Source organism: Phodopus roborovskii, unplaced genomic scaffold (assembly GCF_943737965.1).
Source record: "Phodopus roborovskii unplaced genomic scaffold, PHOROB, whole genome shotgun sequence".
Classification (NCBI taxonomy): Eukaryota; Metazoa; Chordata; class Mammalia; order Rodentia; family Cricetidae; genus Phodopus; species Phodopus roborovskii.
In genome coordinates this window covers 192,032-218,101 of record NW_026126962.1, presented here as the reverse complement: position 1 = coordinate 218,101, position 26,070 = coordinate 192,032, and the positions used below count along the sequence as shown (strand labels likewise).

Genomic DNA, 26,070 nt, shown 5'->3' with positions numbered 1-26,070 from the left:
TATATATATATATATATATATATATATATATATATCAAAAGAGCCCTTCTTTCCCAAGTTGCTTTTGATTATAGTGTTACTCACAGCAACAGAGAAGTAAGTTTGAATGTGGTCGTTCGTAGCTATAGCCCAAGCTGGCTTCATACTCACTATGTAGCTGAGGCTGACTTTGAATTTGTGATCCTCTTGCCTCAACCTCCCAAGAGCTAGGATGTTAAGCATGTACCACCACATTAGGTTTTTGCCATGCAGTGCTGGGTAAGGAACCAAGGGCTTCATACAGGATGAGAACTCTACCAACTGAGGCTCACCAACAGCCCATCTCCCTTTTGATGGACTTCTAATCTGTAAAGAACCTTCTGAATAGGCAATACCTTATTTTCACAAAGATAAAAACAGATCCAGGGAAGGCAGTGACTTAACTAAAATCATCAGGATGAGTGTGGCAAAGCCATGCCCAGGCCAGGTCTCAGTTCCCCAAAAAAGATTTATAAATTGGGGAGAATCCTAAAGTCAATGTAGAAAAAATAAATAGGTGAAAATATTCAAACTGTTAAAAAAAAATGGAGAATTCGACTAAGATCTGACTCAGTAGACTGGCTGCTCTTTCAGAGGACCCGGATTCCGTTCCCAGCACCCACATGGCAGCTCACAGTCCCAGGTAATCTGAGGTCCTCTGCTGGCTCTGTGGTTATTGCATGCACATGGTATGCAGACATACATGCAGGCAAAACACCCATACGCATTCAAATAAATAACACTTTTCAAAAAAAATAATGAGTAAGTTCAGGAGACAATGACAAATTGTATTATCAGGTTAGAACCAGTAAGTGATTTGGTATCAGAGCAGACAGAATCTCAGTGAAACTGGACAGGAGAACCAGAAAGTGATGGGTGACAAAGGTAGCAGTTAAAATCAGTAAGGAAAGATGAGCTAGTCAATAAGTGATCAGGGGTAATTGGTGGGCCACTTAGAAAATAATAAAGCACACTTTTAACACTAAAATAAATTACAGAAGGTTGCATTTGTATAAACAGCCCAGTGGTAGAAACACAGGTAAATATTTATATAGTCTCAGGGAAGGGAAGGTGTCTAATTACAAGCCAAGGTGTCTTCTGTATCAACAAAATGAAGGCTCAAACCACAAATTATTTGTAGTCTACATAACAGGATGTAGAATTGTTATTCTTAGTAGTTTAAAGAGAGCTTCTTAAATAAACAAGAATGGGTGTGTCCATAGAAAAATAGGCAAAAGATATAGTCAGCTAATTGAAATCAAAAAATGGAGAAGCTGAAAGTCATGAGAAAATTCTGCATCCCAAGTCACAGAGCTGGTACTGTAAAGATTTCCAAACAGACTCAGCCAAGGGGCTGGAGAGATGGTTCACTGGATAAGAGCACACACTTCTCTTCCCGTGGATCTGAGTTGATTCCCAGCACCTACATCAGGCAGGTTACAACTGCCTGTAACTGCAGCTTCAGGGATCTGATATCCCCTTCAGGCCTCCAAGGGCACCCACATACATGTGCACATACCCACACACAGTTAGATACACATGTATACACATTTTTTTTTTTTTTTGAGAAATTGGCCAAAAAGTTTCTGAAAGATGACAGACAACACTGATAGGAAGGTGAAGAAATAACTTCATCCATTAAGGCAGTCACTCATTCCAGTGGCTGCGGCTTGACCAAAGACCTCAGAAGTCCTAGAAGGGAGGATCCCTTGTCACACTGCTTCTACTCCAGGCAGATAACCATTAGTACACACAAACAAAAATAGCAAATGCTGGGTGTTTGCCTTTAATCGCAGTACTTAGAGGCAAAGGCAGGCAAAGACTGCTCAGTAAGACCCTTTCTAAAGGGTGTGTGTGTGTGTGTGTGTGTGTGTGTGTGTGTGTGTGTGTACTTTGGAGGGTCCACAGGACCCAAAGAAGCAGGTATGCCAAGAGGTGACATCAGCCACCAAAGCTTCCTTCTAACACTTGAATTGGATGGTTTATTATGGTTTAAATCTAAAACACCCCTCATATGCTCCTGCTTGGAGTGCTTGTTCCTCAGCTAGTGGCAGTAATCTGGGGGACTGTGGAATCTTTGGGGGTTGCCTGGAGGAAATAAGTCACTAAGAGAGAGCCTTGGAAGATTTTGGAACAGCACCTGCCTGGTTCTGAAGCACTGTTTGCTTCCTGATCTGCTGTGATGTGAGCAGACTGTGCCACACATTCGCACTGCCATGATGACTGAAACTGTGAGCCCCAATAAACCTTCCTTCTTTGAAATTGCTTCGGGCAGGTGTTTCAGCACAGTGACAAGGAATGTGACTTGGCAATGCTGATCCTTTCTATTAACTTCCTGTCGGAGCCTCCTCAGTGTTAGCTGTGGTTCTGTGTGGACAGGGGCCTTTCAAATGTCCGTGGCTTTTTCTTCTCTGCTTTTTCTCTTGCACATTCCACTTTGAACTGTTGCCTTGGCACTTTCAAGTTGTTAAAATGAAAAATAAGGGTAGAAGATGCACTTATAAGAACACAGGGAAACTTCCCCGCTGCTCTCAGAAGACTGTGGTCAGGGTCAGATGCCATTGAGCAGCATGTAGACAAGGATCAGAGGAAGCAGGCCACTCTATCCTTTGTTTCCTGTGCTTCTCTTCCCTGAAGGCCACCACAGAACAAGCTAGAATATTCACTGTGTCACCAACCAGGCTACAGAGGCAGGATTGGCTGGGCACAGACTCTAGCCCTTCTTCTTATGCAGGAAATGCCTCACAAACAGAACCATGAAGGACTGATCCACTCTGCAGGCAGGAGAAAACAATAACTTCCTGACTCAGAAGCCTGGAGAAAAGAAATTTAGGACACGTTAAGATATTTCCTCTGTGAGATTTGCCAAATACTGGCACCTTGACACCTGAGAGCATAGATAATCCTGGCTCCAGAAGCTGGCAGTATGGCTGTGTCATGTGACTTCCTGTCAGAGGGGATGGTACCAATGATAGTGCATGACTATCTGATGTCTCTTGACTGTCCAACTGAGATGTGACCATGCAAAGCCACCAGAAAGGAGTTGTTGAGGAACAAAGAAATTCAACTTGAAATTTTAGTTCAGCTTCTACACTATGGGCATGGTATAGAGATGTCTTTAAAAAATTGAAATAAATAATTCCAGTGAACTAAAGAGATCACGCCCCAGTCTTGTAGGCTGTGGAGATTTGGTGAGAAGAAATCCAAGGCCAGACTTCCTTATGAAGGTACTTTTGTTACAGCAATCACAGCCTGCTACCTTGAACCCATACAGTCTCAATGGAAGGCTGTGGGGAGCCACAAACCCAGCCAGAGAGCTGAGGAGCTGTGCTTGGTGATAAGTGATAGTCCAGGTGGTTCCTGGAGCAAAGGTCAGGAATTACAGATTCCCCTCTAGACCAGTCAGTGCTCGACATGCCAACCTGCCAGGCACAGTGTCATCCACTATGTGTCTTTCTTCTCTAGATCCATAGTCCATACAGAGGGCATCTGTAACCAATGTAAACCTGTAGTGCAAGAAATGATTCACTAAAGGAAAACCTGGGCACTGTTAGGAAATGGAGGAATTTCTGCTGGGAAGCCCCAGATTGACAAATGTTGATCAACACAGACATGGATGTTTGATAAGATTTTAAAAATCAAGGGCTAAAGAGAAGGCTCCATGAGTAAAGGACTTTATATGCATGCCTGAGATCCCCAGCACCTACATAATAATAATAATAATAGCAATGTTGCCCAGGTCTATAATTTCAGTGTTTGGGGGGGTCAGGGAGAGACAAGAAGATCCCCGGAGTTCATTGTCCAGCCAGCCAAGATGGAGCAGTACCTTAGTGAGAGTCCCTGTCTTAAAAATAAGATGGAGAATATGGACTTCACATGCATGCACACACACACTTGCACACGCGCGTGAGGGTAAGTTCACTCTTTGGAGCAGGCAAGATAAGGTTAGTGCAAGGCTACTGCCCCTGAGTATAATTTTGCTCTCATATTTTCTGTCAAGACAAAGGGTTAAGACATAGAAGTCTGTGCACAGGTTACAGTGAGAGACCACCCAAAGCTGGAAGAGAATTTACTCATCAGGAGTCCACACAAGCTTCGCCAAGGAAAATTCACAAGAACTGCTCCATCTTCACTGATTATTTCTAAGAAGTAGCCAATATAAATGATTGCTCAGAAGGTAGGGAAAGACAAATCTGTTTCTGAGTTTAAATCCATAAAAAATGCCTGAAAATTCTTTAACGTATAGATAAGAAAACTTGATATTCCCAAGAGAATTCAAGACATGTCCAAGCTTCATTTCCTTGACTTTGGGTAGAAAATGTTTTTCACTAAAATATCCAACATGGCTTGGAAATAATTAAGCAGTTACATGTCCCTGGTGTGGCTGGAAACTCCCAACATTTTTCCTTTAGGAGCAAAATTCTGGAGTTAGACAGATGGCTCGGTGGGTAAAGTGCTTGGTGTACAAGCATGAGGACCTGCGTTCAGAACCTGTGTGTCCATATCAAAGCCAGGCTTAACGATTCATGCCTTTAACCAGTTCTGTCTGAAGGACAGGGATGGGGGAGTCCTGGGGCTGACTGACCAGCAATCTGAAATGGTGAGCTCTTGAGGGACAACATTCAAGGTTGCCCTCTGACCTTCACACATAAATGGACATGTGTGCATATGAACACACATCCAAGACACTAGTGTGGCTAGATGGACTCACATAGGTGCCATGTTCTTCTAAGTCTATTTTTGAGAGAGAGAGAGAGAGAGAGAGAGAGAGAGAGAGTGCCCGTGCCATGCGGGCACACCACTTGAGTGCAGGTACCCTAGAGGCCAGAAGAGGGCATCAGATCCCCTGGAGCTGTAGTTATATTATGTGGTTGTGAGCTATAGAATGTGGCTTAACAGCAGAGCCATGTCTCCCACCTCATTGTCAAACATCTCTCATCTGAACATGTTCTGTTGAGACCCTCCACATCCATGGATTTTGCACCACAGATTCTGCCACCCTCTACTCCAAGATCCACTCAACAATCTAATTGTGCCTCATTTCCACTGCACTGGGCACTGTGAGTGGTCTGGGAGCAATCCAATCATACAAGAGGATGTTTGGGGGTTGTGTTCAACTGTCAAAGAGTTTATAAAGAACTTGAGCATTACATGCATAGGTCTTATTGTTTCTAAGGCTGCTGAAACTCAAGGAGGGGACAGTACCGCTCTTCACCTTTCTCTTTTAGTAATTAAAGCCTGAGGGAGTGACATAGTTTTTCTTGTTCATATTCAAATCCAGACTCCTACAGCCCAGGCTTCTTTAACCCTACAGTCTTGTGATTAAGACAGTAAAAATAAAGCCAGGCTTTGTGCCCCCACTCCTGCCAAGTTTGAAACTTCAGTGTTGTTTCAAACTCTTAAGGTGATCATCTTGTGAAATATAAAAAACAAGAAAGAAAGAAAAAAAAAAAGAAATGAAAACTACCCATAATCCTCTCCTAACATCTTGACACTTCCACTTGGAATATGAACTTGACAGAAGAGCTTTCATCTCAAGCAGGTCCTTGACACCACTGCAACAGTTGTTTTATCTTTGTGAGACAGAGATGGGCACTTACTATGTATCCCAGGCTAGCCTCAAACTCACAGCCCACCTTGCCTCAGCCTCCTGAGTACTGGGGTTATTATACACTTGCATCACCATGCCTGATCTTACTCTTATAGTTTTTATTATCATTATTATTACTTTTTATTTATATTGTGTCTGTGTGTATGCATGTGCTGTGGGACATGTGTGAAGATCAGAGGGTATCTTGTCTCTTCCCACCATGTGGATCCTGGGGATCAAACTCAGATCATCAATCTTGATAGCTAGTACCTTTACCCACTGAGCACCTTGGCAGCTCCTACCCCTGTGTTTTTTAAGGCTTCCAAGTTTTGTCTCAAGTCCACCTCCTAGTACCTCAGTCTCTTCATTCATAATTAGGCTCATCATCCACCCACAGAGATTTTGTGTTCAAATGCACAAATAACATATCTGTTGGAAGTTCTGAAGACAGAGGGTGGGGCTTGGTGGTAGAATGTTTGCCTCAAATGCACAAGGCCTTGAGTACCATCACCAAAAGTTCTGAGGACACAAAATGTTCTAGAAAAACAACAATCTCTGCAGTGTTTATAACCCTTGATGCAGAGGGTTTGAAGGGATTAGGGTTCAAAGACTTAGCAGGAAGGAGTGTTTTTTCCTTGGGGCTGAGTGAGGGTTTCCTGTCAGGCAATCTACCTAACAATTTTGGTATTTATAAAGAGAATAGAGACACACAGAGCTGGCATAGGCAGGTAGCCCTGGGCTCTAACGGGACTCTTTCTTCAACAAAGCTGGGGCAGAATTCCCCACCTGGCAGGGCTCACCTGTGGCTCCCAGCATCCTCCTGCTCTGATTCTGAGAGCTGGGTACAAGTATACCCTTGTTGAGTGCATGAATGAAAATCGAGGTGAAGTGTTTTCAGAATGCTAACTGACACCCAAGAACTTGAAATTAGAATAAGGGGTTTTCTGGTTTAAAGATATGAAAGAAGCAGTCCTTCTCTTTGAAATCAAATGATTAAATGCTGGGGTAGAGGGACATTTGGCATCTGTCTTCAAAGCAAAACCATGACCTGCTCCTCTCCCCCCCCCCCCCGTTAAAAACCTGTAGGCTGAGCCCAGGGTCTTCTGAAGCAATAAGAGCTGTGGGAAGGGAGTCATCTTTTGTCCCTTTAGTCCATAACTTAGAAAGCAGGTTAGAAAAGGACTGGCCTTCCCTTCTCCAAGGTGCAGGTAGGCAGTCAGCTGAAATCTGCATATTGTGACATCTAGGGGATAGCCAGGCAGGTCCCATCCCACACTTGACATTTATTTTAGGCTCCTAAATTTTCTTTGCTAATTAAAGCCATTTACCTTGGGAATCTCAGTCCCTAATCCTAAAATGCTCCCAGAATGCCTTGGTAATCCCAAATTCATTTATTTTCTGAATGAGTCATCTATGTGTGGTGGTACCCACTAAGGATTTCTTGCCCCTCTTCTCACATATCCACACCTTGAAGTGACAGTCAGGTAGGCGTCAGGAAGAACCAGAGTGATCACCTATATTTGAACCAACATCACCACCCTCTGTTTAAATTCCCTCATGTGGCCAGAATGGAGTAGCAAAGGCTTCTTTCATCATGCTGAGTGCAGTTAGATAATCCATTAATAGCTCCTGTTAGTAACATCAGCTATCACCATCATAGCCCAGCCTCAGAAAATCCATCTGGGTTAAAACTACAAGTAAGCCCAGGTGTCTCAGCTACAACAGGGTCCTGGCAAGGCAAATCTGTTTTCTTCTTGAGATAGAAGCAGGCATCAAACTTGATGCTAACTCTGCCTCTGACTTAAAGTAAGCACAGGAGGGGAGTCCCTCCCAGGTGTGGTATCACCAGAGACAGACTCCTTGACAGTGTTTCTGATTTCCTAAAGCTGGCCAAAGTAGCCAGTATCTTTGTAGGACAGTAGAAGATGGCACTTATCTTTGAACTTGGTTCAATCCTATAGCTTGGGTCTTTCCTGGAGCTAGAAATGAGCAATGGAAATCCAATTGGTCTGGTTGTTCCCTGTGTTGATGCAGAAAGCATCTGGCTCCACCCAAACCCTGTCCTAAACCAGAAGCTCCAGGTCTCTTGGGCATGAGTGCCACACTGCACAGAAGTCCAGTGGCGGGCAGATCTCATGTCATAGATGGGACCCTCAGCACATCCCAGCTACTCCTCAGTGAACCATTCCTCATGCATCTAGAAATCTCTTTTGCACCTATGTATGGTATGGTTCTGGCTGCTGCTTTTTTGTGGGATTGAGAAATTGCCATCTTCAGTTCCCTCCCCTTCTGAATATCAGAATTGCCTCTCATTTCTCCTAAAGGAGTCCCTGCTGCTAGGAGCTGCTTCTGCAAGTATGCCCTTCCTGATGCTCACCAGACTTGTTGATTTTTATCATACTCCTCCCAGCATTTGCCATCCAGACTTGTGCAGCATGCCATTGACTTCCTATGGCTTTTCATTTGCTCAAAGTAGGATTAAAAACAAGCTAAATGTCTTGTTCTAGCAACTTCTAGCTGTCTGGAAGCTTATCTGAATGCTAGTTTCTGCATCTGAAAGACTCTAGCCACAGGCTATACAGTGGTCCGAGATTTGGCAAAATAATGAAGAGCCCTGTCTCTTTAATGAGAGTATAAGGCATGGCGTGTGTCCTAAGGTCAGTTTACAGGCAGGGAACTGATGGATCCAGGCTGGGTTGAAATCAGACTGTACAGGAAAGAGTGTTGAAAGATCTAGAACATCTGTGTCCTGGGATCCAGTTATAGGAAGCACTTCACCTTGACCTTCATTTATTTATTGTTTGTTTGTTTATTATAGAGGTGTGTATGGAGGAGTGTTGCCACAGCACATGTGTGGAGGTCAGAGGACACCCTCCCATCTTGTGGGTCCTGGACATCCAACTCAGGTCATTGGGTTTGGCAGCAAGCTACTTTACCAGCTGAGCCATCTCACTGGCCCATCTTATCATTCAAGTAAATGAGGTCTGTTAGAACACTGAGAACCTGGGGCCTGATAGAGCCTGAGAATAAGACACGACACATTAGCAGCTTCAACAACAGAAGTGACATGATCGCCTTTTCATCCTCTGATGACTTATTTGGCTCCCTTGAGGCCTGCCTGCCATCTTGCAGGAAGGGATGTTCCTCTGACTAGTAAAGGTCTATGGTGTGGCCACACAGTGCAGATGGCATCCTTCTTCTTCAAGATCATTTGCAGAGTCCCCCTGAGCTGAGCATGCTGTCTCATGGCCTATAATCCCAGCACATAAAGGTCTGAGGCAGAAGTGCTGTCCTGAGGTCGAAGTCAACCTGGGCTAGAATGAGACCCTGTCTCAAAAAACAAAGGCTTGCTCTCACCCACCCACAAGTGTGCCTGTGACCTGAGCCATTCATCTCTAACCCCAGTGTGCCACGTCTTCCCTCTGGGGAAGGCCTCTACTGTTCCTTTACTTGTGGCCATATCATGTCATGAGCAAGAAGTCCCAGCCCTGTAGCCAGTCCTGTTGCCCTGAACCCAACCTCCCTGACACAGGGCCTCTAGCCTGGCCTCAGGGTGAAATACTTGTCTAGCCCTACAGGGGGCATCCTTCTGGTGTCTGCTTTTCCCTGGCTATTCAGGGGGCTGCTGGGGACTCTCATATTCATTAATTTATCTTTCCTCACAGACAACTCTGCTATTGTTGCCACTGACTGCTAGCCTTGGCCAAACAAACGATCCTACTAGATGTCATGTTGAAACTGTCGGAAGTGATGAAAGGGCTATAAATGTCAGCTTTACAACTGGCAAACACTACATCTGGGGAAAAGTGAAGAGTCACAGCCTTGTAGGCTCCCAAACTAGCTAGGCACATAGGCCAATTAGAGCTGCTCCTCAAGACTACTCAGGGGTGTGGCTGCTGCAACCCAGGAGCTCCCCAACTCCAGCTCCCAAAGACACTGCAGATGGTGTCTGTCCAAACTTCTGAACCCCCTGTGGATTGAAGCAGGAATTTCCTCACCCCCTGATTACTATTCCAGACTTTGTCTGTGAGCTGGGCTGGGCTCTAGGCCCTATTAGTGAGTCTGTGGTCTCTTTCACGGCTTTCCCAGGGAAAAATAAATGTCAGGTCTCCAGGATATAGGGGCCTCTCAGAAACTTCACAACAACAGGAACTGAGCAGCTTGGAAACTCCAGCTGCTAGCAAGTGCCTGGTGCTGAGCTGCACCCCAACCAGAACATTTGCTTTTCCTATCAGTCCCAGAGCAAATCAGACATGGTACCCACACGAGATGGCCCAGGGCAGGGGACTGGGCCAGCCTTGCCCAGCCCTCCATGTGCACTAGAGGAACAGTCTTTCTTTGGATGTTGCCTTCACCCCACCTTTTCTACCTGGGTAGAAAAGCATTCCTTCTGTCTCTTGAAATTTTATTGAGTTTTTATAAAGAGAAGAGATATGAGGGGGGCAAGGGAAAGAGAGGTGACAGCTGTGATGGTACACACCTAGAATCCTAGCCCTCAACTAAAATAGGAAGAGTGATATGAATTTGGGGCCAGCCTGGGCTGCATAACACCTTCTTAAAGAGAAAGAGCTGGAGATGTGACTCAGTGGTAAAGATGCTATTCCAGAGAACTTGAGTTCAGTTGCTAGTAATTGCAGTCGCATGCACACACATACACATCTTTTAATTTAAAAGAATAAAAGGAGAAGAAGAAGCTGAGAGGCCCAACTTTTGGGGAAAGATATTGGGAACTTGAGGTCTCCTCATAAACTTACTTTGACAAACTAGAGGCAGTGTTACCCACACACACACACACACACACACACAAAGGTGTGGGGGGGGGAGGGTGGGTAACAAGTCATCTTTGGTCAGTTGCCTGCCCTGCCTTGACATTAATGAGTTAAGTACTTGGCCAGAGCAGAGCCACCGCAGCCTTCTCACATTGAGCATCAGTAGGAATGGGTTTGTTTGTGATTCTGGGTGCCCTCTGAGGTGCCCTTGGTGGCCACAAACACTTCTACAGGTCCCAGATAAGGGCAGTTTCCCATTTACAGTGTGTTTGCACTTGACTTTTAGAACAGGAATGTAAGCTCACAAGTGTGTGGTATGTTGTTATGACTCAGTAAGTTGAGGACTAAAGATGCACTTTATTCCCTGTGGTGGCTTTTATTGTATATTGGTGGTTTAAGTGGACTATTTCTGTAATCCAGAAATTCATTAAACTTCTGATGAAGTTTCAAGAGTATCACTGTAATTGAAAGTTGTTTTTTTTTTTTTGTTTGTTTGTTTTAAATAAATTGTTTAGTTGTTGTAACATGGACTTCATCCTTTCTGAGCCCTTTGGCCTGAAGAGGACAGGGCATCAGAAAGAACTGGAAGCCTGCGTTCTAAGCAGCAGACAGCTAGATGGCTGTATGAAGGACCAGAAGTGGGCAGGGGATAAAGCCAAATTGTAGAGTGCTTGCCTGGTTTCATCCCCAGTGTGACATGCCAGGTATGGGGGGGGGGGACCAGACCAGAAGTGTATACGCTAAGTAGTAGGCTTCTTGTTCTCACTCTGTGCTCAGAGGGCAGAGATCAGGTGTCACCCACCCTCACTGTGACTGTTCCATGGAGTTTCTTCATGCTGTGTGATGACACAGGAGAGGAGGCACTGGCTGGAGCTTCTGCAAGAATTTTAGAACATTGTTAAGGAGGTTATCTGCCATTGCTCACAATGTCTCCTTCAAAAACTCTCTGAACATGGAAGCAGGAAAATTGAGCCTGTTCTGCACGTGTGTCAGTGTATTTCTGTCCAGTAAGCATCCTTGTTTCTTATGCCACAAGGCACAGAGTGCTGCCCCAATCGATGCCAGTAAGGAATCAAAGTCCTTACTGCAATGTCTTTTTGTGTGGGTACTGGAGCTCAAACTCCAGTTTCAAGCTGTGTTTTCACAGCGAGCACTTTACCCACTGAGCTAGCTCTCTAGCCCCTTTTTATTTTGAGACAATGGGATCCAACTTACCTCAAACTCATCAATATACCAATTAGGTTGGCCTTGAACTCCTGGTCCTTCTGTGTGTACCTTCTGAGTGTTGAGGTTACAGGTGTGTGCTAACACCCAGCTGCAAACAATTTTTATTAGGGCTGTTATTTAAAAAAAAAAAAAAAATGAGCTTCTTTGCAAAAATGACTCTAACTAGCTATCTTTGGGAGAAATCTTTTACAATATTGGAAAAATACCCAGACTTCTTAATGAAGACTCTGGGCCCTGGCTGAGCACTGGGAAGGGAGAGTTTTGCAAAGGGTGAGTATGCCAGGTCTGACCTATGTCTCTTCGCCCCAGCAGACTCACCCGTGGCGGCTGCAGTGGTATCTCATTTCAATGAGTGCCCAGATTCCCACATTCAGTTCTGCTTCCATGGAACCTGCAGGTTTTTGGTGCAGGAGGAAAAGCCAGCATGTGTGTAAGTATCCTCTAGTCTCCAGGAAGTGGTGAGGCACCCAGTTAAAAGAACATTTACTTCCATGAGGCTAGCTAGGGAACTGAGATCCAGAGCTGGGATCTGTTTTTATCAGCAAACTCTGGCTAGAATTTAATTCTCTGCTTTGAGTTGGGGGCGGGAATGTTAACCTGGGTATTTGAAACTCTATAATGAAGTTTCCATACACCAGACACTTTGTATCCAGCCTGTGAAATAGCTGGAAGGTCATGCAAAGGGTCAATACACATGTCACAACTTGGTGGCTCCCACCTCCCTGAAGCTTCAGAAAGACTGCCAAGTGTAATGCAGATGCTGACCCTCCTCAACACATAGATATAACCCAATGGTGAGGGCTGGGGTGGTTCAGAGGGTAAGGCACTTGTCACTTAAGCCTGATGACCTGAGTTCAGATTCCCCAGAACCCACATAGAAAGCCAGATGCAGTAGGGTGCATGTCTGACAAGGACCAACACTCAAGGTCATCCTCAGATCGTCACATGTGTGTCATGGAATGTGCATGCATGCGCACGCACGCGTGCATGTGCACACACACACACACACACACACACACACAGAGCCACTGGTAATTACCACCGACAGTGGAGTTAGGGGAGAAAGGCCCTGGAGGAGAGGCACTCAGCAGATGTGGAGCTGACCAGTGGACAAGCAGAAAGGAGTCGAGACCTAGGATTCTAGGGACTACTGCAGGTCAGAGTGCACAGCAGGGAGGCAGAAGATGCAGTTGAAGGCCAGGGCTCATTGGGAGTGAGCAGTGCAAGCCTGCAAGCCATTTAACTTCAGAACAGGATATTTACAGGTGTTCATCTGTCTGTGGTAACTATGACAAGATGGACCTAGATGGATCTGTCACAAAATTCACCTCCTATTTCTGAAAAAGAAATGGGCATTTTCCTCTAGCAGGTGAGAAAGGTCAGGGTTGCTCCTAACAACTCTTTATGAGCCTTCTTCAGGGCCAAGGCTCCAGAATAGGACATTCTGACAGCCTGGGAGGCCACGGAAAATGACCACCCTCTTCTCTCAGTTTCCCTACTGGATGTTGGTGGCCCAAGGCCAGTATTCAGTCTTCAGACATGTTAATGTGACAGATGACACTGTGTGTTCTTCTCTGGTGGCTCTAAGTCCTTGTGTGCATCTTAAAAGTTGAACTTCCTAGCAGGTGCTCAGCTTCCCTTAACAAAAAACACATTGCTGGCCTGACCTCCCACGGGTGTACCCACACCTCACTCTGCCATGGCTGCCCACGCATCACACAACCATGGTTTTCCTCTCCAGCTCTTTGGTTCCCACCTTTCCCCAGTGCTGATGTCCATCACCTGCCTCCATCTCTATTTGCTTACCGTCACCCACTGGATCTCTCCAGACATGCACAGGGCCCCTGAGTGTTGTGAGTGACTGGCCTCTAATTCTTAGAAGGCCCCTTGAGCAACAGAGACCATGGGAGACATGAGGGCCATGCCCTATCCTCTACACAGCACTCTGGGGGCACAGAGCCAGAGTGTCTGAACAAGGCAAGTTGTCAGACCTGGAGACCTGGTGAGGTTTGCTTCCCTACCTTCCTGGTGCATTAGCTCTGGGAGACAGGACCACACCTTGCATCTTTTTTATATTTATAGTAACGAGAAGAATGTTCTAACTACCTAATTCCCACCAGACCAGAAACTCTGAGTCTCTACAGGGAAAGCCAGAACATTCTGTCCCCACTCTAAAGAACCTCCCAGCTTTGAGGAGCTGACATACTCAACATTCTGGTCAATAAAACTGACATCCCTTGAGGTAGGGCTCCATATGTCAGGGCCTGGTAAAGAAGCCCCAGCAAGTCAAGAATGCCATGTAGAGGCAGGCACCACTTCTTAGCATGCTCTCCCAGAAGAAAAGAGTCATTAGGTTTTCAGAAACTCTAAAGTGGCATTTCAGACTCTAAAACTAAACAGAAAGAAAAAAAAAAAAAAAAAAGATGCCACTAGTCAGACATTGAGAAATTATCTTCAACCCAAGATTCAGATGAGCCCAAGATTGTTCATCTGAACATCTTGGAAATCTCACTGGAGCCAAACACCATGGCAGGAAGATATGCAGAAACAGAAAACTGTGAAGATGTAAGGTCAGGGGCAACACACCCTTTTACCAAGGTGGCATGGGCAGGTGGTGGGTCTTCTGCATGAAGGAGGCAGAATCCACAGAGGTGGCTGTGTCGGAATCACAGGAGACTGAAGTTTCCCTCCTGTTCTGAATGTTCCTGGTGACTAAAACCCTGACAGAAACCCCAGAAAAATACATCTCTGTCAGTCAAGAAAAACATTCCCCATCCCTTTGTTCTCCCTGGCCACTCTGGCCACAGTGCACACCACAGGTCTGAATAGACGAATACCTAGAGAGAGAAGACCACAGTGAGATTCCAGCACAGGTAGGCAGCCCTGAAGCCACAAGAGATCAGATTCAGGTGGGGGATTTGCTCTTGGCATAAGAGCCCCCATTAGCCTCTGAACATCAGTGTTGGGGAGGGAGTGGGGGAGGTAGCATGACATCACACCCATGACAGGACCTGAGAAAACTATGCCTTGGTTTTGTTCTCGTCCCACATCCACCCAAAACAGACAATAAGGATCTCTCTGGATCTGGGGATCAGCTAGACCTGAGTTAAAATCCAGATGAGTGCCCACACAAGTGGCCTGGCCCCATTTAACCTCAGATCTCCCTCAGAGACCATTACCTCAAAGATGCACAGTGAGGACTCTGTGGTGATTGCCGTTGTGCCTCTGGGCATGTGCAAGTATTCACATTCATTGATTTAATTAAATAGGACTTAGTTTTCTGAACCTGGAGGTGGCAGGGGGGTGAACTCTGCAGTCATCATTGAAAAAACTCTAGAAGACTTCCCAGGTACTGCTTCCAGCACAGCATAAGCATACAAGGTTTCACACAGGCATCACCTCCCCCATGGATCAGATGTCCCAAGAGACCACAGACTCTGAGCTGCAGAGGAAGCCCTGGCCTCCCAGCCCCATGGAAGAAAGGATAGGACCAGGTGAATCTAGTCCTTTTTGTTGTTTCAGGGCTGGGAAAGGAGCCCAGGACCCCACACATGCTAAGCAAGTGCTCTGCCACTGAGCCACACTCAGCCCTGAATTCATTTCTCCAGAAAGCAAGAAAAGGTGAACTCAATTCTCATTTCACCAGTCCTGGGGAATCCACTCCCAGCTCAGCCCTGTGGGATGATACATGTTAAGCACAAGATGATACAAAATGTGTTTAGAGACAGTTTCATTCTGGCCCTCAACCCTCAAGCTCCACTGCCTGCCTAGATCAGTGCTGAAGACTCTGGGAGTCACCAGGGTAGCAGCAGCCGCCTGCCAAAGCCATAGAAGCATATAGAGACCATGTGGCTAAAGACTCTTAAAAATGTCCCCTTTGTGAGTGTATGAGCATGTGTGTGTGTGTGTGTGTGTGTGTGTGTGTACACGTACATATGTATAGGCCAGTTCAAGTTCATGTAAACATGTGTGTATGGAGGTCAGAGGTCGACCATTGTTCCCCAGATTCTGTCCGCCTTGTTGTGTTGGGATTTTTGTTGTTGTTCGAGATTATTTTTATGTGTGTGTGGTATGTGTGTGTGCACTTGTATGTGTGTGTGTATGCAGGTGTGTATATACTTTGTGTGCTGTGTGTGTGTGTGTGTGTGTGTGTGTGTGTGTGTGTGTGTGTGTGTGTGTATTTGTGCCCTCAAAGACCAGAAGAAAATGGTGTTGAATCCCCTGGAGCTTGAGTTACAGGCAATTGTGAGGGACAGTGTAGGACTGGGAAATGAACTTGGGTCCTCTGCAAAAGCAGCAAGTGCTCTTAACAAGTGAGCCATCTCTCCAGCCCACCTTGTTTGTTGAGACATGGTCTCTCACTGGGCCTCATAATGAACAAGTTGTTTAGGCTTGCCAGCCAGCCCCATGATGCACCTGTGCTTTCCCAGTGCTAGGATCACAAGCATACTCAAAGCCCAGCTTCATGTGAGTTCTGGGGATCCAAACACAGATCCTCCTGACTGCATAGCAAGAACTTTTACCACCTAAGCCATCTCTCCAACTCTCACTTTATTTTTGAGCATCTCTCACTGGCCTGGAGCCCATCCAAGTAGGGTAGGGCAGCTAGACAGGGAGCCCCAGAAATCTGCCTGTCTGCTGGGATTACAATCACACACCACCTTGACTGGATTCTGCACATAGATTCTGGGGGATCAAACTCAGGTCCTCAAAGTGCAAGGCAAGCCCTTTTCAACTGAGCCATCTCCCCACCCCACACCCTGCTATTTAATCTCATCTTTAACAGAGACACAGCCTGCCTTAGGTTTAGTGCTGCTTACCACAATGCACAAGGCTCCTTTGGTGCTCTTAACTGGGAGGTGAGTCTTACATGCTTCTTCAAGATGCAGAATCTGTGGTGAAGAGCAGTTACTGGCTCCAGGTAACACAGACAGGAAGTGAAGAAATGGCTTTGAATGCAGGCCAATTTGGCTACAGAGCCTGTTCCAAGTTGTGTATACCTTTGAGCTCCTGTCCTGGGGTGTAATCTGAAATACAAACAAAGTGTCTTTGAGTACAGAGATAATGTCCAGCCTTGGTTACATATCACACCCTGCACCGTCTGGGTGGAAAGAATTTGGTGAAACTAAAGTGCAGAAATTACTGTGTTCCATTTAAATTAAGTGGCTTTGCAAAGGACTTTTGTTTTCTATTTTGTTTTGTTTTGTTTTGTTTTGTTTTTTCCTGTATGTCTGGGAATTGAACTGAGATACATCGTGAGCCTGGTAGAACTTGAGATTCTGATTTGAAGTTTCTTTTCTTATTGAGTTTTGTTGTTGTTGTTGTTTGTTTGTTTGTTTGTTTTCTTTGTCTCTCTTCCCCCTCTCTCTTTTACTATTTTACAGTTTCATACATTTATGTAATGAATTTTAGTCACTTATATACAAACACGCTGGCACCATGGCAGTAGTATGGGCTTCTCTATGTTTAGTATATTTTCTATATTTCACAATGTGAAATTTTTCCTTAAGGAAACCCTTAACATTTCACAGCTGTGGCTTTCATATTTCATGTTTTTAAAGAGCACTATGAGCCAGAAACTTAGGGTGACCCAAAAGCTATCCTTGGAGGGGGAAGAGAGGATGTTATAGACAGTTAAAACAGGGTCCAGAAGCCACAACACTGCTCTTAGGAAAAGCTCTAAGGCAACTGCCAGTCTTAACCACCCAGCAGGCACAGCACAGCCTCCAGCCCCCAGGAGACACAGGAGAATGGGGGCTGTCAGTGCTTATCTGCAGCCTTGTAGTCCTGCAGTCCCCTCTTTTCCTTCTCTTTCTCTCTCTCTCTCTCTCTCTCTCTCTCTCTCTCTCTCTCTCTCTCTCTCTCTCTGTGTGTGTGTGTGTGTGTCTGTCTGTCTGTCTCTCATTATGGAGAGTCAACCTGAAAAGGGTCTGAATTACAGAAGCCGGACAGCATTGCAGAAGTGTGTATCTGACAAGCAATTGTGTCAGGCCCAGCAGACCTCTGTGTGTGTGTAAATGGTCCCATGATGAAGGTGCCAGTCTCACCTCTCTTCCCCCTTTGTAATAAAGCTCATGTCAATTTAATTTGTTTCATAAAAGGAGGTGCAGCCCCTTCTATCCCTCTTGTCCAGGGCCTGGCACAGGGATATGCTTGCAGTTGTCACTCTGCTAGTGCTGAAGGAAGAAAGGGAAGAAAGGAAGGCAGGTAGAGGAAGAACCAATGCATGTTAACTTGGTTCTAGATACCAAGCCAATCCTACCTCTGTGCTTCTTGGGCCTGTATGCATGTTAGAGTCATCCAGGTGGCCAGACTGAGGGTATAACCTTGAACCCAGCAGTTTCTAGAACTCCCAGGTGACTTGGCTGTGCCTTCCAGAGGTAAAGGCAGCAGCAGAGTGAGGGTATGACTCATGTGTGGCCAGGTGAGGTGACACTCCTCCCTTCTTTGTGTGACTTGTTCTTAAAATAATCAGAATAATTAAGTCTAATATTAGAAGACTAGGAATTAAAGAGAAGACGAAATGTCACTCATAAAGAACTAAACTACTGAGACACTGGGCCTGCCCTGCAGGAGTGAGGAACTGGGGAAAGAGGGTGGTCACAGGTGGGGCTGCAGGTGTTTAAAGATGGACAAGGCCTGAGAGGCAGAGAGTGAAGCCACGGGAAATGGGCAGGCTGGTGAGCATGTGAATGAGTGAGTGTAGAAAGCACATAGTTTTTGGAGAATATAGGATGTGGAATGCAGTGTGGAGAGAGTAAGGGACTATATCCCAGGTGTCCAAGCACCCATGTATGGCCACTTATACATCTACCCGTGGGCTAGTAGGGACCATGTGAGCCACTTGAACTGGCAGATGTTAGGGGGTAGATTAAGACCTTGCGTGAAGGAGAAAGCATCACAGAAAGAAAGCCTCTAACTCAGATGGACTCTGGAAAGTAAGGACATCTGTGCAGAGGGTTAGAGCTTGAGAAGTAGCTAAGAGAACCTGTCCAACATTGTCTAGACATGAACAGCTCAGGCTGTGTATGGCCCAGCTAATCACCAACCAGCCTGGGGGATCTGTTCACTGTTGTTTTCTCCAGATTGTCACCAGGGAAGGGGACAGTGGTTATCCAGTGAGCTGTGTATCCTCTCTGCCTCCTCCTAGGTTTTCTTTCTTTCTTTCTTCCTCCCTTCCTCCTTTCTTCCCTTCCTTTCTTTCTTTTTTTTTTTTTTTTTTTATTTAACTTTATTTTTTTATGTGTATTGGTGTGAAAGTATCGGATCTCCTAGAACTGGGGTTACAGACAGCTGTGAGCTGCCATGGGAATGGAACCTGGGTCTTCTGGAAGAACAGGCAGGGCTCTTAACCACTGAGCCGTCTCTCCAGCCCCTCTTTCTTTCTTTTTTAATTAGACAAAATTCTGTCTCAATCCCATTGCACTGACCCATGAGAGTCAGTATAGACAGCCTGTCTATCTAGTGCCTTAGGGTAGTCTTTAATTTCCTTGTTGGCCCTGCCTGACTTTCTTATTTAACAAGGACACAAGCCCTTTATACCATGTTCAACTTAAATTCCAGTCTTTTCAACTTTTCAAGATAAGGTGCTAAATCATAAGCCTACCATCCTGGCAAAGGAGAGAGAGCCAGACCCCAGACTTGGACTTGGCACAAATGTCCTTCAAGTCCTCAGAAGGGAAAGTGTGACGTGACTATTTCATGACAAGAGTAAATGAGAAAACACACCAGACATAAATAACCTCAACCAAAGAGCAAGAAGCCAAGCCTGGCTGTACACCAATATCATCCAGGCATTCGGAAGCTGAGACAGGAGGATCACGAGTTTGAGCTAGCCAAGGCTACACAGCCAGCCCTTATCACAAAACAAAACAACAATAAACTCACATATGTGAATTTCAACTAATAGCCACCTTTGGGTGAGTCAGAGAAGGGTGTGTACCCCTTATCCCAGGCTGCCATTAGCCTTAAACCCCTACACATTGGTCCCTTTACCAACCAAATGCTGATGTTTAACGGTGGACAAAAGCCAGGATCTGAGCAAACATGCCCTGTTTTTCCTGTGACTCCACAAACCTTTCTGAGAACTGGGCTTGATGATTAAGGAGACAGGACTCGGGGATCACACCTGGAATGGCTGTGAATCCAGCCTGGCACAGCGGCAGGTCCCCCAGGGAGGGCCATTAAGCCCAAGATCCTTTCTGTGTTCTTTGTTCTTTAAAGTCCTTTTACCTGACAACTGCAAGTTACAAGGGAATGCAAGCATAGACTTAAAAATATTAGCTGCCTTAGCCTTGTAGGTGTGTGTGTGTGTGTGTGTGTGTGTGTGTGTGTGTGTGTGTAGAGAGAGAGAGAGAGAGAGAGAGAAAGAGAGAGAGATTATAGATTCAAATTCAGTGTGTGATATAGAGCTGCTCCCCAAGGAAGCTTCCTGTCTGAGAGAGTTGGAACTTAATATTTACATTGATTTTAAAAAGGGATCAGAGTGTCACCTCATCCACTTTTCTGTTTAAAAAGTCACATGCTTGGAGGAATGCCAGAAAAGCATGTCTCCTTATGGTAGGTCCATTCTGAAGAACCATCCACTGAGCAACCTTGTGCACATAGGAGGTTGCCTTTGGCATGACGGAGCCAGAGAAGCTAGGGATGCAACAAGACCAGTAATGACTGTGCTGTCAATGCTTGCACCAGCATGCACATTCACACTGGACCTCATTTACACCTTTGCTCACTGTATAGAGGTCAGGCATGTTTCACTGAATGCTGATATACAAGATTTCACAGGAGTCTAGAGACTTCTCCAGCCCTGATGTGACCAGATGACAGTGTCAAGCCCTCATCCTTTCCTGGAGGGACCAAGCTATGCACTGAGCCATCCAGGAAATATCCTTGGGGTTAAACTTGATGATGATGACATGAAAGCCAAACATGGACTATGCAGATAGTGTAGTTTCTTTCATCTAAAATTTTAAATAAGCAAATTTGGTTTAGAAATAGCCTGGATTTTGGGCTAGGCATGATGATACACACCTTTAATCTCAGCACTTAGGAAGTGAAGGCAGGCAGATCTCTGTCAGTTCAAGGCCAACCTGATCTACATAGTGAGTTCAGGGACACCCAAGCCTACATAGAGAGACCCTATCTTAAGCAAACAAACAAAAAACACCTAGATTTGGAACTGAGAAAACTGAGGTAAAATTCTTGCCACAAGAGACTATGAAGACCTGAGTCCAGATGGCCAGCACCATGGGGTAGGGGGGGACCCTGGTGAGCAACCTATAGAACCCCAAAGCTAAGGAGACAGAGGCAGGAAGATCCTTGGAACTCAGTGGCTAGCCAGCCCTGCCGTATGGGTGAATTCCAGATACAGCAAGAGGCACTGTCTCCAAAATAAGGCAGAGGGTGATAGAGAAAGGCATCCAACATTGACTTCTGCCCTCCACAGTTGTGCACACACCCATGCACCTACCAGCATGCACACACACATGAGCACACATGCATGAACACGCACACACAGTATCATCACCCAACAAAATGAAGTTCTTGTCCTCAATGCTGCCATTGGCACTCAAGAGTTAGCCTAAGGACAGTGATCACAGTGCACCTTTGATGAAGAAGGGGGTTGGTTTCCCCTCCCCTCAGCAAGCAGCACCAGGGCAAGGAAGTGGAACTCATTGCTTCATGCCTGTGTCTCCACAACAACCCTTTGGGGCTTGTCCAGCAGACCCCAGATCCTTCCAGCTTAGCTTGGGTAAAGTAGCCCCTCTGTCAGAAGCATACTGACATTCATTTCTCCTACAGCTGCCACTCTGGGTATGTGGGTGCTCGCTGTGAGCATGCAGACCTCCTGGCTGTGGTGGCAGCCAGCCAGAAGAAGCAGGCCATCACTGCCTTGGTGGCGGTCTCCATCGTGGCCCTGGCTGTCCTGATTATCACCTGTGTGCTGATCCAGTGAGTATTTGCCACCCCCGAGTTCATGTCCCCCACCTGCCTGACTTGCCCAGGAGCATCCTGATAGAGTATGGCCACATCAAAGGGCCACAAGTTCATTGTTGTGACATGAGAGTGATGTCAGCTGATCTAAGGATAGTTAATGTCTCTCTACACAGTGAGGCAATGCGTGCAATGGCCTGGAGCATGGGTAGTTGCCACCAGTGGTTTGGGGCTCTTCCAGAAATCATGTCAAATCAAAGACAAGCTCTACCACTGCCCTTGAACCCAGAATCTTCTGAAAACTTATGAGCTGGAAACAGCTCCCAGTACCTGTAGTCCAGAATGAAAGCTCTTCCCTATAGAAATTCTAAAGTTACATCAGAGGCTCCCAATGTTGTCCCTGCACATTGGTGTCACCACCCACAATGCCCTCCCTCTTTCTCCACCACTACCCTCTGGACCTCTAAACTGTACCCTTCAGGAAGCTGTGCTGAGCCCCAGGTCAAGGGAGACTACAGGAGTGTCTTATCCCAGAGCTTTCCCAGAGCTTCCTGCTGGCCTGGCCAATATAACTAGAGACCTTGGAAACACAGTGCTGCATTCCCAGCAACTGACACCAAGCCAGACTTAATCCCTGGAATGATTTAGTATAAGTCAAAGGGCTCAGAAGATGCCTACCTAATTTGAATTGGCACAGGGCACTCTTGGTCAGTTAAAGGCAGCCTGTCGGCACAGTTCAGGTTGACTCAGGCTGGGACTGGAGAAAGCACAAAGCTATTTTGATAAGGCTGGGTGTGAAAGCAATGCCAGGCTTTTGTCCTCCAGGACTGGCCAGGCTGCACACAGAGACACTATCCTGGTGAGTTGCTGCTGTTAGGACATCTGAGGCACAGGCCCATTGATGTGCCTAGACTTGGCCACCTCCTGAAGCATCATGGCCTCCAATCCCAGGGTCTGCTGGTCCTAGTCCTTATGTCTGTTGTAAGGCCATTGCTACACTGGTGGAACTTCCCAGCTGGCCCTTTATGGAGACAGCCAGCAGCCAGGTGGATGGCCTTTCCCCTCAGCTATGGAATCTGAAGCCAGGTGACCCAGGGAGTCTAGAACAGAGCTACAGCTATGGTGTCAACACTTTGTGACAGCCAACATGTACTTTGAGGCATGTGGGTATCTGTCTGGGTCCTTAGGGTCCTGAGGCTGCTGATGCTCTGAGAGGCTGAGTCGTCACCCAGGGCTTCCCAGCTGGACTCTTCTACCAGGCAGGTGCACTCAACCTGTCCCTTCTATCACCAGCTGCTGCCATGTCCGCAAACACTGTGAGTGGTGCCGTGCCCTCATCTGCAGACAGGAGAAGCCCAGCGCCCTCCTGAAGGGAAGGACTGCTTGCTGCCACTCTGAGACAGGTACATGGATGCTTGTACAGAGTGGCTTTCACCCTTTTCCTCCTGGGGAGGTACTGTAGGGTAGAAAAAATGGTCCCCATTTTCCAAGTTGTCACAGAGGTGCTGAGACAATGCAGAAGGGAAATGAGGGGCTATTTCCCCCTACCACTCCTGACAGGGGTACTGGCCATGGGTTTGGCTGAAACAGTCCTCCTGACAGAAGTATCTCCACCAACCTCTTTGCTACTCTAGTTCATCTTTCTCTGTCACTGAAACCCCAGCCCCCTCTACTGTAACTCATATTCCATCTGTCACTGAAAGCATAGTTTGAGAAGTTGATGCCCCTGAAGCTCAGCTAGAACTCAGCCTGGCTGCTGAGAGAAGCCAATAAGTAATGTTGCCTCAAAGTCTCCAACCCAAGCTTGTCTCCCCGGCATGTCTCAGTCCCACATTGTTCACCCTGTCTTTCTTTTCTGCCAGTGGTCTGAAGATCCCAGAGGTGGAATTTGGCCAGGTGGCCTATGGCAGCCCAGTGACAGAAAAGCTTCTTGGGACAACACCACCAGCAGTGCCTAGTCACCTGGGACAATGCTGACAGACCTTCTCCTCTCACTGCACAATTGCCTGTGCAGCCTTCTGTCCTTTGCAGGCCTCCAAAACTGTGATAACTCTGCCTTCTAGGTGGGCTTCCTCAGTACACCCTAGAAAAGAGGCCAGTAGACCACGTTTTAAGACAAGTTGAACAAGAACCTCAAAGGGCTTGCCTTCTTGCTAACCCACACCAGGCATGTGCTTGGGTTGGTGCCTCCTGCCAGCCATGGTTTCCAGGCTCTTTCTTCTCAATAGGCCATCTGCCTCCAGCAGAGACTCCTTGGCTGATGTACAAAATGGACAAGAGGAAACGTCTCTTGTTGTATGAAGACACTGTGGCCTCCTAGGGACCTTGACATCTCCTCAAGCTGTTGTCAGGGTGTGTGTCTTATTTATTAGAAGGATAATGGTTTTATTTTTAATCTTTAAAATTAATCTCAGGCATCCACATTAATGATATGTGAGCAGCTGGCTGTGAAGTTACACCGAATAGAGGTGTCCAGTCACTTTGATAAAGCAACACCGCAGGGAGGGGGGCCTCCCAGGGGCTGTAGAGGCAGCTTTCAAATGTGCACTCTGATGGGGACAAAACTGCTGTTTGAAGGTCTTACCCTCTAAGACACAAAGCAGGAAAGTCCCCCAGATACACATTGTAGCAAAGTTAGCAAAGCCAGTGGCATGGAGAGCCCTCAGCTCCCCACCCCCGACCCGTGCCCTGATGGGAACAAGAACACAAGAGAGCCTATGTGGACACCTAGGGAGGACACACATGCCAATGCTTAATTAAGTACATTAACTTTCTCATGAGCCCAGCTCCAGCTTTAGCAGCCAGCTGTGGGCCAAATCCGTGAAAGGGACCAGCCCTTTATTTTCCATGCTGTTGCCTTGGTTTTTGCTTTATTTTTAGAAGGAGAAATTTAACGTTCCTGTTTATTTTCAAGCATTGGGATAAATACCCCACTGTTATTTTTTGTTTAGCTTTGTTTTGTTCCCTTTTAGAACATTGGCATTATTAATAAAATTGCTGCCAAGCCTCTCCACTCCCCTCTGGAGAAGGAGACATGTTTCCGAAGCACCTGAGGATGCTCTCACCTGTTGGGCCCACCCTCATCCTTGGGCTGCTGGGTACTGTCTGGAGACAGAATGACAGTAAATACATAAAGCTGCTCACCCCTGCCAGCCCTCCACAGCCTCTCACTATACATCAGGACATGGACATTTGACACACCAAGTCAGTTTTGGTTTCTAGCAGAAAGATTTGCCTGTTCCTCGTTCTTTTCCATTCCACCTGTTTCTGTGGATTTTTTTTCTTTTCATATGATCTATATTTTCATATGATCATATGAGATGTTCCAGGTCTTAGCTCTTTTTTCACAATGCCTAGAGCCCCAAAAGAAGAAACTGAGTCTGTTCAATGCTGTCCTCTAACTACATAGCTAACATGGCTATGGTCATCATTTTTGTTATTTTGTTATTATTATGGTTGTGGGGTTTTGTTTGTTTCTTTTTGTGAGACAAGGTCTTGCTGTATAGCTCAGGTTGGCCTTGAACCTGTTCCAGCCTCCTGAGTTCTGAGCTTACAGTGTGCACCACCATGCCCTGCGGAGTTTTTCAATCTTTAAAGAAAATAGGTTAAGTTTGCATTCATTGGTGTCATACATGTGGGTCAAGGTCATTCATGAGTGTATCATGCTGCTCAGAGACCAATCAACTGCACTGGACTTTAGACTCTATTAGCTCCAGTGTTCTCAGCAGACCCTGCCTGAAGTTCTGCTCATGGGGACCAACACAAATGGAGGTGCAGGGCTTGTTTTAATCTAGTTCACACTGTTATCTTCAGATGACAGGTCTTTTTCTGATCTGTTGAATGCTCCTGGACATCTGACTTCTTTTAAAGAGTTAGAACTGGTATCAAAGTATTAATGGGAATGTCCCATCCTAAAGATGTTACCAGGAATTGTCAGCCAAGACTCAGCAGAGGTGGGAAAAATTAGGACAAACACATGATGGTGAAGACAGAGGGTCCCAGGAAGGACTTCAGCTTGGTGTCTGAACATTCCAGTTCTCAGGTCCAGCCTGTCATAGCAGCTGATAGCCCTCCCAGTCAGTGCCTGTACACAAATGCAGCTCAGCTGGCTCAAATGCCCCTTAAAAGTGCCTTCCCAGTTAGGCTTTTTGCAAAACAATGGGTCTGAACAGTCAGAAGCTGAGACTAGATCTGGCTGGACATTGTCCAGCAGATGACAGCCCTGCTTTTTGGTGACTTTGATTTTGGAAGTCAGACAAATGCTGTTTTCCTTCTTGGGCCATCTCACGGGACAGATCTGGTTAGTCTACCAGTGCCCTCCTGTCAGTTCACACTGCACTCCCCACAGTGCCCTCACCTCCTGTTAGTTCACACTGTACTCCCCACAGCACCCTCACCTCCTGTCAGTTCACACTGCACTCCCCACAGCACCCACACCTCCTGTCAGTTCACACTGCACTCCCCACAGCCCCCTCCTGTCAGTTCACACTGCACTCCCCACAGCACCCACACCTCCTGTCAGTTCACACTGCA

The 26,070-nt window shown here is 46.3% G+C and overlaps 1 protein-coding gene across 1 annotated transcript in view; it reads left to right on the top strand.

The window, feature by feature from the left end:
* The window catches only part of Tgfa (transforming growth factor alpha), an 88,386-nt gene extending 64,364 nt beyond the window's left edge, over window positions 1–24,022 (top strand). The window contains 4 exon segments of the mRNA XM_051175023.1: window positions 11,917–12,034; window positions 21,406–21,555; window positions 22,831–22,940; window positions 23,400–24,022. Of these exon segments, the coding sequence (XP_051030980.1) occupies window positions 11,917–12,034; window positions 21,406–21,555; window positions 22,831–22,940; window positions 23,400–23,407 (386 nt within the window). The 3' untranslated portion in view covers window positions 23,408–24,022.
* The last annotated feature ends 2,048 nt before the right edge of the window (window positions 24,023–26,070 follow it).